The sequence below is a fragment of the Lampris incognitus genome, chromosome 12 (assembly GCF_029633865.1).
Source record: "Lampris incognitus isolate fLamInc1 chromosome 12, fLamInc1.hap2, whole genome shotgun sequence".
Classification (NCBI taxonomy): domain Eukaryota; kingdom Metazoa; phylum Chordata; class Actinopteri; order Lampriformes; family Lampridae; genus Lampris; species Lampris incognitus.
Window position 1 is genome coordinate 16,862,815 of NC_079222.1, and position 18,364 is coordinate 16,881,178.

Sequence of the window (18,364 nt, forward strand, 5' to 3'; positions counted from 1 at the left end):
AAAATTATTGTTCCTGCTGGTACAGATATATATATTTACGGTGTCTCTCTGAGACAAACTTTATTCGACCAATTTAGAGTTTACGGTCCTTCACTGTCGCGGTTTGACAAGTTTTTCACCGTAAAAATCCACAGACATTTTCTTACAGTGTGGAGGAGTTTAGGGTAAATTGCATGTGCGCTCAGCAGTCTGTTTACACGGGACCAAAAATTCAGCACATAGTCCTCGTTTTAGTGTGCTTCACCCTGCCCTCATTAAAACTACAGATTTCTGTCACATTGAGCCAAGCATGTCTAGACTGGTAAGGTGCAGCCTACACTGGAAACACCATCAAACACAACAGGCCATTTATTCAGACGTGGTTAATAGCTACGCCTACGCCAGTCATAGTGGGCATGATCGACTACTACTAGGAAGAGAGAGAGGAGCACATAGAGAGGAGAGGAGAGGAGAAGAGAGGAGAGGTGCCACATGGAAGCCATTATTGCCCTTTTCCTGGTGTGCAATCTGACAAAGCAGAGTCAGGCAGGCGTGCACGTGTTTGGGTAGATGTCAGGGGGAAAAAAACAACTCTCAGCAAGACGCACTTGTTCGCACGAAGACCTTTCGCTGAGCCATTTGCACCTTGATGCCTTGTCGGTCGGTAATGGGCATGATGAGTCACAAAAGAGAAGCAGCAGCGTTTATGAAAAGACGCAGTCATTGAGGTGTTGGGCTCTTGAAAAGGGCTTTGTGATTGAAAAGGATCCTGGCAGGTCGTCCGTCACCTCATGATCAGTGCACTTTGCACACTACATGCACGCTACATCACCGCGTGTGAGGAAAGTAAGCGGTCTCAGATAGGCCCTCCAAAAACGTATTCAGTGAGGGAAATACAAAATTACTCATTAACAGTGTTTTTTAAGCTAGTGTGGGAACATGATTTTTGAATAATATGTGAATGTGTTCTTCGCATACAAATGGAGTACGCAGTAGTGTTTAATGGCATTATAGCCTATTGTTCCTGATAATAAATGGAGCGTGGGGAGGAAGTGGGCCACATGTGGTAAAGTGGACTTTCTTGAGACGGGGGCTTAATCTACTAACCTTTTTGAATGTTAAGTCATGGATGACATGCCAATTTAGAAGCATTCCTTTGTTAGACTGAACCTCTTTGAAACTGGAACCTCTATTTCCTGCCCAGCACTATACGGGCAGGAAGGTAATGCATTTCCCAGAGAGACAGATGTCCGATCTCCAAAGTACGGTTCAGGAAATGAACAGATTTCTTCCAGAATGTCTAGACATCAGCGCTAGGAGTCTCCTCCACATCTGACTGCTATGGGAGAAAATGGCCCCGGTGCTGGGACTCAATTCATAAATCTGACCTGAGCACACAGGCAAGAGAGTTTGCACTCATGTTTGGCATCATATTTCATATTTATCTGGAGGACAAATCCCTGATATGTAACACACATTCGGGATTACATATACGATGTAAAATGAATGGAAACAATGTAATAATTTTCGTATCAGAAGATACATCGAAGCCTGAACAAATCCCCCCCCCCTTTTTTTTCTCCCCAATTGTATCCGGGCAGTTACCCCACTCTTCTGAGTTGTGCTTTCTCTGCTCCACCCCCTCTGCCAATCGATACATGTTGAGTCGCCAGCCGCTTCTTTTCACCTGACAGTGAAGAGTTTCGCCAGGGGGACGTAGCTCGTGGGAGGATCCCCCCAGTTCCCCCTCCCCCTGAACAGGCGCCCCGACCGACCAGAGGAGGCGCTAGTACAGCGACCAGGACACATACCCACTTCCGGCTCCCCACCTGCAGAGACGGACAATTGTGTCTGTGAGGGGAAGCCTGACCAAGCCGGAGATAACGCGGGGATTCGAACCGGCGATCCCCGTGTCGGAAGGCAACGGAGTAGACCGCTACGCTACCCGGACGCCCGTGCATGAACCTCTTATGATGTTGCCAAGAGGCTTTACAGCAACAGAGCCTGTAATTTTGTGAAAACAAGATGTTTTAGAAAAGCCCCACCTGACTGTGACTACCCCATGGCCTGCTGAGTAGAAGGTTAGGGGGTACACCGCATCGCCACCTGAACTCCACTTATAACAATGATTAACATCAGCGGGCCATTTGGGACTTAATCCGGGCAGGATTACGAAAGGGAGTCACTAAAATCCGTGTTCGTACAACAAAACATGCCATTACATCGAGCTAGTTACGCAACGGTGATGCGAAAATGTGCGCGAAGCCTGGTTTTCATGTGTGTATTTGCGCGTGAATTGAAAGCAGATGTTTCCGCGCCCTGCTTAAGCGGCGCGCTGTTGCATTGTCAGCTAGCTCGGCGTGTCTCGCCGTATCTTAACGAGCCCAGCGGGGCGACGAGCATCAAACACCCCGTTAAAGTCTGATAAACTCACTGGAACTGGTCAGACCGGGGCGCCAAATGGGGGGGGGGGGTAATTTACCTTAAGAGGCAGTACAGTAAAAGCACCAGCGTCCTCAGCCCCTCTGCCCCAATCCATCCCCAGCTATTTTCACGAGACGTTAAAACAGGGTAAGAGGAAAGGGGGTCCCCTGGTTCATGGAAGAACCGTAAAACTCCAAATCCCTGATGGGACAGAACAGCAACGGGTGCTTGTTAAAAAGAAGAAGAAAATGAAGATTTTTTTGAGAGGTAAAGACTGACAAAGGCGAACAGAAGGATTTGTGAGAGGCCCATCAGGCGGGGGGGAGGGGGAGCCATGATTGGCAGAGATTGTGTCTGGTTATTTTACACCGGTATGTCAAGGCCGCGGAGCCGGTTGTCCAAGAAGCTTATCCTGCCAGAAAACTACACGATTCAGTGATTCTCTCGCATGTCGGGGAGCGTTTGAATTCCACAGAAACACATTGAAGTTGTGAGGAGTGAAGTTTAATGGGATCGTTATTTGTTATAGTCAGGGATCAAATGCTTCGAGCGAAAAACAGTACAATCCGAGCCACTCATTTGGGGGAATCAACCATTTAACAATTTCCTTCCACAATAATTTCAGAAAATTAGGGCCAAAACAAAAAAACAAAAGCTCTCCAAGTCTCGCATCAGTCTGGTGAAAGTTCAACACCGTCAACAATGAGTTCATTCATTTCCCTAAAGGTAAACAGAGTACCATACATTCTCTCTGTCATTACAAACAAATAAGGTATCCCCGACTAGCCATGTCGAGTTCAGAGGGACAAGTGGGCTTTATTGGTTCTATGTGGACACAACTCTATTTCTTCTTGTCTTGATGCGTGCTCAATAACCCAGATAAGAAAATCCAAGAAGGTTCAATCAGTTCGTCTGGATACAATGTTTATTGACACATACGTGTCAATAAACATTGTATCCAGACGAACTGATTGAACCTTCTTTGATCTGTGTCTTCTTTCTTTCTTTTTTTTTTGTATCTTGAAAATCCTTTTCTCTCTGACGTTGCTTTATTTGGGTGGGATCAGTGTTACTCTGTGGAAGAGTAAAAGTAACCTCAGTACTACTCGTCGGTCAGCATACATCCACCCCCCTGGAGGCCTAAGACAAGCACAGACTGACAGACAGACTGACTGACAGACACACAGGCACAGTGCTACTGCTGGATGTACAGACAGACAGACAGCTGTACGGTGAGAGAGACAAAGGTACAGAAAGGCAGGGTCCTATGGTTGCCCCATGACAAAGAAAGAGGGGGGCAAAATTAGTGCGATAGAGAGGGCAACTGCGACCTTATTGGCCGGGCTTTCAGTGAATGGGAGCGTCGCCCTAAAGCACATGTCACAGGGTGCTGGTTGTGGAGGCGGCCAATCGCTTCCCTATGTAGATCCTAAAAAGAGAAAAAGAAGTTTCGGATATATAAAAACAATCATTTTTTTCATTACATTGATAACAGATTGCAATGTTGTCATTAAAGGTAAACAATCATGATTTTCAACATTTGCTATATATATAACAGGTAAATTAATAACAACCCCCCCCTCCCCACTCCCCACTCCCTTTTTCTCCTCAGGTGTATCCGGCCACAATCTGGGGAGGGCTGCAGACTACCACATGCCTCCTCCGAGACATGTGGAGTTGCCAGCCGCTCCTTTTCACCTGACAGTGAGGAGTTTGGCCAGGGAGACGTAGCGCGTGGGAGGATCACGCTATTCCCCCCCCCCAGTTCCCCCTCCCCCGCGAACAGGCGCCTCGACCCACCAGAGGAGGCGCTAGTGCAGCGACCAGGACACATACCCACATCCAGCTTCCCACCCGCAGACACGGCCAATTGTGTCTGTAGGGACGCCTGACCAAGCCGGAGACAACACAGGGATTCGAACCGGCGGTTCCCGTGTTGGTAGGCAACGGAATAGATGGCTATGCTACCCGGATACCCCGTAAATGAATAACATCGATTATCTTGTTAAAATGGCACCTGTCAAGGGGTGGGATATATTAGGCAGCAAATGAAGTGAGTTCTTGAATTTGATGTTTTGGAAGCAGGTAAAATGGGCAAGCGTAAGGATCTGAGGATCTGGCTAGACGACTGGTTCAGAGCATAATCAAAACGGCGGGTCTTGAGGGGTGTTCCCAATATGCAGTGGTCAGTAACATCCAAAAGTGGCCCAAGAAAGGGTGACTGGTGAACCGGTGACAGGGTCATGGGCGCCCAGGCTCACTGAGGCGTGTAGAGAGCAAAGGCTAGCCCGTCTGGTCTAATCCCACAGAAGAGCTACTGTAGCTCACACTGCTGAAAAACTTAATGCTGGCTGTGCTAGGCAGGTATCAGAGCACACAGTGCACCACAGCTTGCTGCCTATGGGGCTGCGTAGCCGCAGACCGGTCAGAGTGCCCACGATGAACCCTGCCGACCGCCAAAAGCATCAGAACTGGACCATGAACATGGAGGAGGGTGGCCTAGTCTGACGAATCACATTTTCTTTTGCATCATGTGGACAGCCGGGTGCGTGTATGTCGTTTAGAGATGGCCCCTGGATGCACTATGAGAAGAGGTCAAGCTGCTCTGGGCAATGTTCTGCTGGGAAACCTTTTGTCCTGGCATTCATGTGGATATTACGATGGCCTGGCAGCTTGTCCAGGGTGTTCCCTCGCCTGCCGCCCAGTGACTGCTGGGATAGGCTCCAGCATCCCCGCGACCCTGAGACCAGGATAAGCGGTTTGGATAATGGGTGGATGGACGTACCACCTACCTATACATCGTTGCAGACAAAGTACACCCCTTCATAGTAATGGTATTCCATGTGGCCTCTTTCAGCAGGATAATGTATCCTGTCACACTGCAAAAATGGTTCAGGAATGGTTTGAAAAAAATTATGAAGAGTTCAGTGTGTTGCCTTGGCCGATCGAGCATCTGTGGGATGTGTTGTAAAAACAAGTCCGATCCATGCAGGCCCTGCCTAGAAATATAGAGGATTTAAAGGATCTTCTGCTAACTTCTTGATGCCAGATACCAAAGGATATCTTCAGAGGTTTGTGGAGTCCATGCCTCGACGGGTCACAGCTGTTTTGGTGGCACGAGGGGTCCCACACAATATTAGGCAGGTGGTTTTAAAATTTTGGCTGTGTTTGTGTGTGTGTGTGTGTGTATATATATATATATAGTAGGAATTACTCTCCATTAGCAGCCATAATACTGATATAATTGTCATAATAGTGTCATCCACCAAATGCCATGTAACGGCTGCGTTTCTGACCGACATTTTACTTCACAATTTCAGTGGCCTTTCAGAGACTAATGCTAATGGAGTGTTATCCCTATAACGGAGATAATATTGAAAATCATGATTGTATTCTTTTAAATTATCACGGCAAGTTTATCTTGATATCTGTATATGTAAGGTTGTGTGTGTTTGTGTGTCTCTCACCCAACACCAAGTGTGAGCAGGTGTGACGCCAGCAGTGAGGGAACGAGGATGAGGAGAACGTCAGAAGAGAATATTCCTCTTTTCATCACATCTGTCTTCCTTACACTAAGGGTACCCTGCTGCTTAGGGTGCTGAAAAACAAACTCTCTGGGGAGAGAGACAGAGAGACAGAGAGACAGAGAGACACAGAGAGAGAGAGAGAGAGAGAGAGAGAGAGAGAGAGAGAGAGAGAGAGAGAGAGAGAGAGAGAGAGTTGGGAGTCAATGATGAGAGGTAGAAGACAAATAAAAACAGTCAAGTCAATTTTATTTGTACAGCCCATTATCACAAATTACAAATGTGCCTCGGTGGGCTTATAAATAATAATAAATGATAAGGCAGATTACAAGCAAGAACAAATTAAAATAAAAAAGTAGATAGTGCAGTGACGGCAAAGGGGAACCCTCTGGACCTTCAAGATATTCAGTGAAGACCCAAGAAAAAATATTGAAATTTTTTTTTACTCCTGAAATAATGGTAATAATTCTAGATCATCGCTATAAACTTGGACGAATATGTCTTGGCAAACAGTGGGTTAATATAATGAAACGGGAAATGGACCAATTACAATTTTTCTTCCGACGGTATCTGGGTGAATCAGAGGCTCCCCTGTGCCAGGACCTTTGGTAGCTGTAACCGAATGCCTGTGTAAATCAAGTCGGTGTGGGTATGAATTTGATTTTGACAGTTGCCTTAGCCAATCATATTTTGTTGAGTTGTGGGCGGGACAATATCCCGACATATTCTGGGTATTCGCGAATTTGGTAAGCGACCAGCGAACGTAGTCAATGAGTGAGCAAGCCAGGGGAGAAAGAGACGACAACGAAGGATTTAGAGAGCAGCGAAATGGCGGGAGTTAGCGAAGAACAAGGCCGTGCGGCTGAATTAATAGAAACTCCAATTTCTAGACTGCCTTTTCAGGAAAAACTAGAAATCATCCAGAAAGGTCGACCATCACCCGCCATGCCAGGATTGGTGCAAGCTACCAAGAGCTACCACCAGAGGCATTTACAAACTAGCAGCTACAGTCGCTATCCGCGGCTAACGGGCAGCCTGCGCACCAACATGCTGTACTGCTGGGACTGCTTGCTTTTCAGTCCTGACAAGGGGCCCTGGTCCAGCACGGGATTTAATAATTTGAGGTGCTTAACTAAAGCAGCTCTGAAACATCAGTCCACCCCCGGACACCTGCGTACCAGTGTTTCTCTGAAAACATCTGGAAACACACGTATTGACCAGCAGCTGAGTGAGTAACAGCGGAGAGAGACCATTGCACACAACCAGAAGGTGAGTATGAGTATGTTAGTCACCAGATTTAACTTTTCCAGTTTGTCGCAGCAGCATATGATTTGACAATCAGATCAGATCAAAACAGTTTAAGTCTGAAAGCGAAAAACTATATTATTTTTTTCTAAACGTCCATTAATTGTGTAGTTGCACTTTGAAAATAATCACTCGCACCTTGAAAAAAAATGGTCGCAAAATGTCTGGAGTCAGCCTTGATCCTCATTCTCACTGAAAATTCAACTCTACTTTCAGTGAGGATCAAACAGTTTCAGAGCAAATTAATTCACTTTCATAACATTACATTCAGTTTCAAGTTTATTGGAATTCAGTTCCCAACTAATAAATTCAGTTTCAAATTATGCTATTCAGATTCAGTTTTTCCAATGCAATTGTAAGGTATTGAGAAATCACCTTCATTAAAAGTTTAGAATACCCCCCCTATTTTTTAGATTACATACAATGTGGGTTTATACCACCAAGTCAGTAGGCGGCGCTGCAGCGCTTCTGGGGATCAGTACGAAAGAGAGAAAAGCTTCCTTAAGCCAGACCGGAAATAAACTGGCGCCAGCTTGAGTGACAACGTATTTTCATCGTGCCTCTCTTTTTGATTCACAGATCCACAGTGCTATTTAGCTTGTGTATCATTTGCTGCCGCTCCGGATATCCCCTAGGTCTGGAGCCGGTAACAATTGGGGGCCCGTCCGGGATTTAGCACCGCCCAGCTGAGGAAGTAGTAACTGTGACGAAGAGATCCTGTGCCCAAAGCTTCAGGGAAGACTGCTACAACACGCGTCGTCCAGAGAGCCATAGCCACAGGTGTGAAGTCATGATGTCAACTGTAAACCCCCGGCGAATGCTGATATTCCAGATCCAGAAGAAACTCTCAGATTTGAGAACCAGTCAGATACAGGCTGTTGCAAGTGTGATTGGTGATGGCAAAGGGACTTGTGATGTTAAAGACCTATGTGAACCAGAACTCTATGACTTGATTGTTAATTATGTCAGAAGTGAGAAGCTGGAAGCTATGGAAGATGAAGGTATGGCGAACCTGCTCCTTGTTGGTGACATGATCAATGGGGTGATACTAGCCCAAGACACCGGAGTGGCTGAAGCTAGCCAGCCCCCCCCCCCCCCTCCTGATGGAAACTGAACCATACACAGACCCATCCTCGACGGACAGAGACATTCACACACACCCATCCTCCATGGACAGAGACATCCACACTCATTCAACCTCTGGACAGAGACATTTTCACACACCCAACCATCACGGAGAGAGACATTCCCACCATTCCATTCACACCAGCCAGAGGTCCCGCCATGCTGATGCCAGCCAAGTCCAGCCTCAACGGTGCCGGGAGTGCTCCCCTGGGTCATGTGAACTCAATCTCCGCTATCACGGATCAGGTGGTAAGGTTGGCTGATGTGGCTGCCCTGTTTCCACGCACAGAGTTTAAGGTGCATGGTAGTCAGATCTCTGATGCAGGTTCTGACATGTCATATAATAGTCTGGGTAAACAGATTGATGAGGGGTTGCGAGAAGGGTTTAGTGAGACAGACGTCATAAGAACCATACTTAAAATAACTAAACTTGGTGTATTCAGGGAGATGTTAACCAACAAAGATGGCCTCACAGTGGATGGTTTGAAGCGGTTTCTCCGCTCCCATATAAGAGATAAAAATGTTACTGAGCTGTTCCAAGAGTTAAGTAATGCCAGACAGCAAGACAGAGAGAGCCTAAAACAGTTTTTGTACAGAGTTATGGGGTTAAAGCAGCAAGTTCGTTTTGAATCACAACAGCTTGGTGCATGTTTCAGCTATGATGAAAAGCTTGTGCAGGGCACTTTCCTTCACACACTCTACAAGGGGTTAAATGAGAGAAATAGCCATGTCAGGCATGACCTAAAGCCCTTTGTTTCAGACGTGCAGGTCAGTGATGACTTTCTCTTAGAGCAGGTCACCAATTCTACCAGTGAAGAAGAAGAAGCGAGGGTAAAACGCCTAGGTACAACAGCCAAAACCAGACCAGTGACTGTTAGTGCAGCTCAACATGACAGTAATGAACAGACTGACCAGACTAAACAGACTAGAGTCGACTCTGAGTTACAGGCTAACTGTGCTGCTATTCAGGAGTTGACAGCACAAGTGTCCGCTTTAACCAAGCACATGGCCCAGATGGCGAAACCCACTGAAAATGTTACGTCCGGAGGCCCGGGCTTAACTATGAAATGTCCCCAGTCACCAGTAACTGAGTCCAAGGGTAGGGGCAATGACTAATGTTTTATCTGTGGCCAAGCAGGACATAGAGCCATTGGCTGTCTGCAGAAGAGGATGTCGGGAAACGGGGGGAGGTCGTTGGAAAGGGGCAGCCAGTGATCTTCAGCAGCAAGAGGCCCCCAGTAAAGGTCAAAACAACTAATCGAAACACACAGTGTCAGCAAACCTCAAGGAAACGTGTAGCCCACCTTATTGGAAAGCGATGTATGGTCTCTTGTTCAATCAACAGTGTCCCCCTCCAAATGCTGTTGGACTCTGGGGCTCAAGTGACTATAGTGGGGAGAGAATGGCTCAAGAAAAAATTGCCTAGTGTCAAAATCCAGCCGCTTGCATCCTTGTTTACCAACCAACCACTTGAAGTTTCAGCGGTGAGTGGTACAGAGGTTCCCCTGGATGGTTGGGCAGAAATCGACCTTCAGATCTGTAATGTGAATCATGGACATGTGACTATCCAAGTACCAATAGTGATCAGTCGGGACTGTAACCATCCCCTACTAGGTAGCAATGTCCTCGCAGAGATTATCAAAGAAAACGCAAGGCAGGGCGATAGGCTGGTTGATACTGCTATACTTAAAGAAGCTTTGAGTGTCACTGAGAACACAGTGGATGCCTTAGTTTCTATTCTCCAGATAATGGCCCCTGAGGAGACACCACCCCAGTGTAATGTAAGAGTGAGTAAGAAAGGTCTAACTATTCCCGCAGGCCAAATCAGAGAAGTGAGATGCAAGGTTAGGGGGTGGCCAGAGGGTGGCACAAGGTTGTTTCAGCCTAGTCCAGAGAATAATCACCCTGACGGTTTAGAGCTGTTTCCAGCTCTAGTAGATCTTCTTTGTGGGTCAGCAAAATGTACTTTAGTCCCCATTCAGAGCTCCACTAGGCATGATATATATCTAGCACAGAGAACAATCCTTGGAACTCTCGAAGAAGTCATTGATGTGAAACCAGTCAAGTGTCCCACTTTGAGTTTTGAGCCCACACCCCAACCCACTGCCCAAACATGCTCAGCTTAGTTGAGTACAGACAAACAGACTAATATGAGCAAAGGGAAAGACAGACACTCAAATGTGCAAACGACAAAAGATAAGTGGCATCCACTTGTTGATTTGTCACATCTTGGAGAAGATTTTCTATGACTTTATTCCACGCTTCGGGTACCCTCAAAAACTACATCACGATCAAGGCCGGGAGTTTGTGAACAGACTATTCCAGCGACCTTAGCAGCTGACGGGAATTGCCCATTCTCGAATCACCCCCTATCACCCGCAGGGGAACCCTGTTGAACACCTAAGTAGGACGCTTCTTCAGATGCTCCGCACCCTGCAGGAGACAAAGAAGGCTGAGCGGAAAGATCACCTGCCAAACATGGTCCACGCTTACAATTGCACACGCCATGAAGCATCGGGTTACTCAACCTTCTTCCTCCTGTTTGGAAGAGTGCCACGGTTGCCCATCGATTTGCTCTTTGATCACACACCTGAGCAGCAGGCACAAGACTGACAGGAATATGCACAGAAATGGGCTTCTCGGATGCAGGAGGCCTATAAGATTGCCTCGGAAAACAGCAAAAGTTGCTCAGTGAAAGGAAAAAACTGATCATGATCATGTACTCATTAGAAACATGTCTGAGAGAGGCGGTCCAGGCAAACTTCGTGCGTATTGGGAGGAAAAGGTCCACCGCGTGGTTGAAAGGCTGGGAGATAGTCCTGTGTATAGAGTTCAAACAGAGACCGGGGATGGGACCCCCCGTGTGCTTCACCATAACCTCCTCCTGCCAGTAAATGATTTGCCAGTCGAGCAGGAACAGGACTGTCATGGACAAAAGAAACCACAAAGATGGAGACAACAACTAACAAACGACAGAGAGACAGCAGAGGAGGACTCCAATGAGTCTGCGGAAGAGGAAGAATTCTCCAACAACTTCCAACATCTACCTGTATGTGAAAGGAAGACAGTTAGAGTTCCATCACCTCAGGGGGAGCAACACCGTCAGCTTCGAGCTGCAGCACCAGAATGCCAGCCAACATGTCAGGAGACTGAGTTCGGCGATGTGCAACAGCAAAATGACTCTGCTGTAAGGTCCAGAGTCAGTATGATTACCAACACCGGCTAATATGCCATCGGCTGTGGGAGCTCAGAAACAACCTGAGGGGGATGATACTATGGACCATGGAACTCAAAGGGAACCTGGAATGGTGGTTGAATCTGTCTCAGAGTCAGGGGATGAGGAAAAGCCGCCCTTGAGCAGGTCTGCCCGGGAGACCCAGAGGGATGTTTACATATGAACAGTTAGGGCAGCCCACCTACCACCCATGGAGACTAGGACCAAATGTAATGTTGACCTGTGGACATACTAGACGCAAAGCGGAAGACTTGAATGAACAAAGGGCATGAGAGACTCTGACATTGACGAACACGGACCGTGACATTACAGCTAGACAGTTGACTTGTTTAGTTCTAGATGTCCGGAGACATCTCTGAAAGCAGGGGAGAGTGTAGGGATTGAGAAATCGCCTTCATTAAAAGTTTAGAATTAACCCCCCCGCCCATATTTTTTAGATAAAATACAATGTGGGTTTACACCACCAAGTCAGTAGGTGGCGCTGCAGCGCTTCTGGGGATCAGTACGAAAGAGAGCAAAGCTTCCTTAAGCCAGACCGGTAATAAACTGGTGCGAGCTTGAGTGACAACGTATTTTCATCGTGCCTCTCTTTTTGATTCACAGATCCACAGTGCTATTTAGCCTGTGTATCGTTTGCTGCCGCTCCGGATATCCCCTAGGTTTGGAGCCGGTAACACAATTATTCAAGTTAAACAATACAAATTAAAATTATGTGATTCAAATTCAGATTTTGAATGCACTTATTCAAGTTGAGCAATTCAAATTCAAATATAAATGATTAAATTTCAGTTTCTAGTGACACATATCTCTGCCCATAGGTGAGACAGAACAGAAAACGTCTCATCCATACTGTGGTGTTTTTTTGGGGAAGCAGGAACTACCGTTAAGAGGACACGATGAGAGCAGAAAATTGGCAAACAAGGGGAATTATTTGGAGTTGTTGGACTACTTAGCTGAATATGACAGTGAGTCAAGTCAAGTCAATTTTATTTGTATAGCCCATTATCACTAATTACAATTTTTTTACAGCAACACAACACCCTGTCCTTAGACCCTCTCATCGTATAAGGAATAACTCCCTAAAAAAAAAAAAACTTTAACAAGGAGAAAAAATGGGAAGAAACCTCAGGGAGATCAACAGAGGACGGTTCTCTCTCCCAAGACGGACAACGTGCAATGGATGTTGTCCACTGAGTGAGATGAGATGCCACCTGGCAATATCTAAGGTGTTTGCTGGTACGCCAAGCAAAATCCAGAATGACCTGATCAGTGCCACTGCTGAGGTGTTATGGGATGCAATGAAAGATGAGGTGACGAACACACCATTTGTAGCGGTCATGGTTGATGAGACAACCGACGTGAGTAACTCAGCACAGATGTCACTTGTGTTACGTTACATCACTGACAGTGGCAGGAAGGAGAGATTTTTCAGATTCGAGGATGTCACTGCGAACAAGTGGGTGGAGGCTGTTGCATCTCGCATTCTTGCCTTTCTTAATGATGTCGGATGCAGTTAAAAAGTAGTTGCTCAGTGTTATGATGGAGCTGCGGTGATGGCCTGTGGTCTACATGGAGTTCAGGCCAGGGTAAAGGAAGCAATCTCACAAGCTCAGGGAGTGCAAAATCTTTTTTACCCATCTCAGTGGCCTGGCAGCGTTTTTCTCAAGATCATAAGATCATCTTAAATGCACAAAATTATTGGATGACATATGCCAGCGCCGAGTTGCCCCAACATGGTGGACGTATTCATCTCACTTGGTCAACACAGTATACGAGAGGAGAGAAGAGCTCCGAGAGGTGTTTGAGCACATTGTAGATCATCACGAGGACTTTGATGCTGGCTTTGTCAACCTTATGTCTAACTTTGAGTTTTGTTTCCTTCTGGTTACCTTCAACTCCATCTTTGCACATTCGGATGTACTGTTTAACATTCTGCAGACTAAAGTGTTGGTCATGCAGTTTTGTCTGAAGAGGATTGGTGACTTTTGTGACACCATTGAGAGGGAGAAGGTGAGATTCCATGTCATCTATGAGGAAACAGTTGGTGAGACTGGGGTACCCAGAAGGCAGCGACAGGCTGGAGCACGGTATGACATGCGCACTCATTACCAACAACTACACAGTTGGGTAATGGACAACCTGCACACACAGGTGAGGGACAGGTTCAAAGACCACGAGAGACTCTTGTTTCTTGCTCTACTAGACCCACAGCAGTTTACTGCATATAGGCAGAGCTTCCCCAACATGGCTCTCTGCAGTCTGGACGAAATTTATGAGTGCCACTTCGATATATCCCATCTGAAGATTAAGCTATGTGTAATGTATGCTATGTCTGACTTCGAAGGACGGAGCTCTTCTGATCTCCTCCACTTTCTCCAGCGAAAAGGACTAACCGAAAGTATGCCAAACTCCACCTTCTCACTTGCCTGGTCTTCTGTGTCCCCAGCTTCCATGGAGAGAACATTCTCAGCACTGAAAAGGATAAAAACGTACACAAGAAACAGCACTGGACAGGTTTGTCTGCCAGCCTTGGCTTTAATCTCAGTTGAGAAAGAACTTCTTATGGAGTTGAAGCCAAAGGACAAACTGTACGACCCAGCAATCACACACTTTGTTAAAAAGGATCGCAGGATGGACTTTGTTTTCAAGTGATCTTCAGTTGGTGATACGCAGCTTTTTTCAATAATCAGCTGGTTTTCTCTATTTTTATTCATTCTCGAAATTATGCAACTTTTGCTGAAGTCTACTGTTCTAATGGGGCATCTTTAAACTATGTTTAGCGTGTTTGCAAACGATTGACCAGAGGGATATACTAGAAGCTGGGTGATAAGGTTTTCCGGAATCACCTTTGTGTGTTGTGAAGCCAGTTAGGGAAAAGAAACCTTTAATATGCTGAACTGCCGTGTGACAGGGCTCTGGCTATTATTTTTATTGCAATGTTGAATATTTTTTTTTTATTGCCACATGTGGTCCTACTGAAGGCCCAGGGTCCAGGGCCACGGTTCGCCACAGTGACAGAGGAATGCTTGTAATACAGAGTAATGTTTGGTTCAAAAGATTAAAAGTTGGGAGAACTTCAAGAGTTTCTTTGGAGTTTGTGGAAAATCTCGGTTGCTTTATACATTTAAGCAAGTTAACCGGTCAAAGCTCTATTGTTTTTCTTCTGGTGCTGTCGTGAAACGAGAACAAAGAGGAGTGTCTCCGAAGAAGCAAGTCTTACTTTGGTGGCATATTTTCAGGTCTACTGGACCAGTCCCACACCCAGTCAGTGTCCACCCGCCGCTCACCCTCCTCCTGTGGTTTAAAGAAAGTACAAGAAAAGCAGAAAGACAAAAAGAAATGCGACATGGGCAAAAAGAAGCTCGTAGGATGAATATGTTGTTAGTTTAAAGAAATGCAAAGAATACGATAATTTGGTCAACATTGACCTGATATTCCAGTGTATTAGTGGAATACCTGTATGGTGACACAATCGCTGTCCTGCTCACTACTGGGTCGGGGTGAACCACTGGTCTGAGGAGTCGCCCCTTGTGGAGGACTATGGAAAACAAATGTACATTTACATCTATTGTGCCATATTTACATGCACCCATGTGTTCCTGATCTCTCTTTTATTAAGTAGGACTCTAAGTAAGATGGTCTAAACCAGCGTTTCCCAACCCAGTCCTCAAGGAACCCCTATCCTGCAGATTTTCATTGTAACCCTGCATAGGTAGCCCTGCTTGTACTTACTCAACCAATCATCTCGCAGCACTTAATTATGCAAGGTGTGCAACATCTGACATAATTCATTGCTGATTGGTTGAATAACTACAAACAGGTACCTGTTCAGGGTTGCAAAGAAAATCTGAAGGGTAGGGGTTCCTTGAGGACTGGGTTGGGAAACACTGGTCTAAACAACAAACACCAATGAATTAAAAAAAAGCTTTGAAAATGCAACTAAATTACATATATCCAATGGATATTAATTAAGATATAAATGTTTCTCTCTATTACTGTTTTATTTTCCTCACCTGTCTCTAGTCCTCTCACACTCCAGCTGTGCCTCCAGAAGGATTCTCTCCAGCTCTCCCTGCAGGGCAGAAGACACACTGTCCTGTGGTCCTGTGAGACTCTCCCTGCGACTCACGGCTGCTATCAGCTCCTCCAGCTCTACCCAGGAGCCTGAGGAGGAGACAATTCAGTCAGTTTGGGTGCACAAGAGTCCGCATCAACCCAGCAGTCAGTCGGGTTAGGGTTCTGGTGAATGTCCAGAGGAGACAATGGTGGAGCAAGTCATATCATACCTCATCACTACAATTTATTTTTCGACCACAAAAATGACCCGTCTGCTGGTCACCTGCTTATTTCTCTCACTTGATTTTCCAGCATCACAAGCTGTTTCCAGTCTCATACAGTGCGCTGATCACTGGGCAGTTCCCAGGTCTCAGCAAAAGAATCATGGGTAAGCGCGTCATGAAACAGGTTTGTTATTAATGGGATTTCCCCCATATACCGTTATCTAACTGGTCCTGTATGGGGTAAGGTGTAGCAGCAGGTGTATGATGCCGGGTGTTGACATTTGGTGAGAAGACTTGTAAGCGGTCCATCAGCTGTCCCTATTATAGCATTAGATGTTGTCGTGAGAGTGGCAGGGGGCCAGCCAACATGTCGTCGCTGCCGCGCGAGGATGTGCGTCGGGCGCACACCCTCACGCACGCCGACACACTGTGCGCGTACACAAGTAAGTTCATAACACGGATGAACTGAAACAGCAAGTGCAACACGGACGCACGCACGCACGCCTAAGTGCGCCCATGCGCCTACAGTCAAACAAACAGCACGGGCAGGGCTGACCTGGGTTGACAGCGCGCTCGTTTACGTAAGGTCTTATTTCTGTTAGAGATTAGCCATTCACCCTCTCCCTCCATCCCTCCCTCCCTCCCCCTCTGCTGTCAACATTCCGTTTTTTTTAATCTTGCTCCAGCATAACCCAGCAACGCAGTATTTTCTCATCTCCTCAAGATTTTGTTTGACACAATATAAACAACAAATCAGCAGCGCTGACGGTAGAGGTACGAGAGGGGAAAAGAGCCGGGGGAGGGGGCATGGCAGTCGAGGGGGGGTGGGGGGGGTAGAGCCATGTAAAATTGTGCCATTGCCCTACTTATTTTTTTCCAGAGTTATCACATAACCACTGCCCTGTAACTTGACGCATGCGTCTGTAGCTTCGGTCATCCTGCTGTGTGAAATAGATGTTTTGTAGTGTATAACACACCCATATGGGCTAAGCGTTAGGCCCAACCTTAACCCAAACCCTGACCCTAACCCGAGTATTATTACATACTGTATTTTTGCATAGTATACAAAAAAGAAGAAAAAAATACTGGATTCTGAATCCTTGCCTACAGTTTAGCTATACCTTCCTCTTCCCCACATGGGTTTCCCCACATGTTTCCCAAAACATCGTGCACGTGCTGAGCGATGGGCATCGAGTACACTGGAGCTATATGCGTCGGGAAATCTCTGCAGCTTAATTGGCTTACAGAGATACAAACAGGTGAGTCATGGAATCCGTTTACACAATGGCGGTGTCAGTGGCAACAACAATAACAACTAAAACCGGCAGTGCTTTCTTTCTTAGCTACTTTGTGTTGTCATTATAGTCATTCATTAATTCATTATCCAAACCCGCTTATCCAATCAGGGTCGCGAGGGTCCTTACAGTCTTATAATGAAATGTGTCCTTATATTCTTACAGTGGAATTTGTCTTCTGCATTCAACCCATCCTGTTGTATTAGGAGCAGTGGGCAGCTGCAGCGCCCGGGGACCAGCTCCGGTTCTTCTATCCATTGCCTTGCTCAGGGGCACAGGCAGGAGTATTAACCCTAACATACATGTCTTTTTTGATGGTGGGAGGAAACCGGAGCACCCGGAGGAAACCCACGCAGACTTCAGACATGCAAACTCCACACAGAAAGGACCTGAGACGCCCTCGGGTTCGAACCCAGGACCTTCTTGCTGTGACCCACCACTGGGCCACCATGTGTTGTGGCATCCGTTCGGACCTGCTCCAAGTCCGTCATTTAGGTTAATACCGTTCTCTCCGGATGAGCCACTGTGCAGCACTGCAGCTGGATGAATGAATAAACTGGCAAGCGAACGAATGAATAAAATAACAAAGTTAATATTTTTTACGAGTGCAGACTGAATTTTCATGAGCTTTCCCTTTGATCAATGCACCCTTCTTTTTTTTGGATTACGGTTTAAAAACGCAGCACAAATAATGATCCGGTTTTACGGCTATGTAATGAAGAGAGCGCGCGAGAACTGGGTCACAGCCTACATGCGGAATCAAACCAACCCAACGTGAACGACAGCTGAGCAAACGTAGCCCTGATCTACGTTATAACGCGACATTGACATCCCGACGTATCGCTGCACTAGCAGTCCTTACCGTAGAGTCCGTCCTCTGGTGTCTGCGAGCCAGACATGGACATGGCTGAAAATGAAGGGGGCTGAGTGGTCGGAGCGCGCGGAGAGATGCTGACACTGATCGACGAGGACAAGCAGGTGGAACCGGGTTCACGGCTCAACGCTCTTCGTTCTGTCACTTGTTAGGTTGTAGTCTTGGGACATCGGTCAACGACGCTGCACTAATCCGCTCCCCCCCACCTCCCCCTTCTCTTCCTCCCTCCCCACGTGTAAGGGGAGGAGAGGTAAACAAAACACTACAGCCCAGCCGGCAAAACAACAACAACAACAACAGCAACAGCAACAACAACACACAGT

At 46.5% G+C, this 18,364-nt stretch overlaps 1 protein-coding gene across 1 annotated transcript; it reads right to left on the reverse strand.

Annotated features, from left to right (window-relative positions):
* Positions 1–2,904: 2,904 nt before the first annotated feature.
* zgc:73226 (uncharacterized protein LOC402792 homolog) lies at positions 2,905–18,161 on the reverse strand. Its single transcript, XM_056291068.1, has 6 exons — positions 18,030–18,161; positions 15,606–15,756; positions 15,049–15,130; positions 14,813–14,886; positions 5,871–6,017; positions 2,905–3,832 (listed from the first exon to the last, which is right to left on the reverse strand). Exons 1-6 carry the CDS (start codon positions 18,070–18,072, stop codon positions 3,784–3,786), a joined length of 546 nt encoding a protein of 181 aa, XP_056147043.1. The 5' UTR covers positions 18,073–18,161; the 3' UTR covers positions 2,905–3,783.
* Positions 18,162–18,364: the final 203 nt, after the last annotated feature.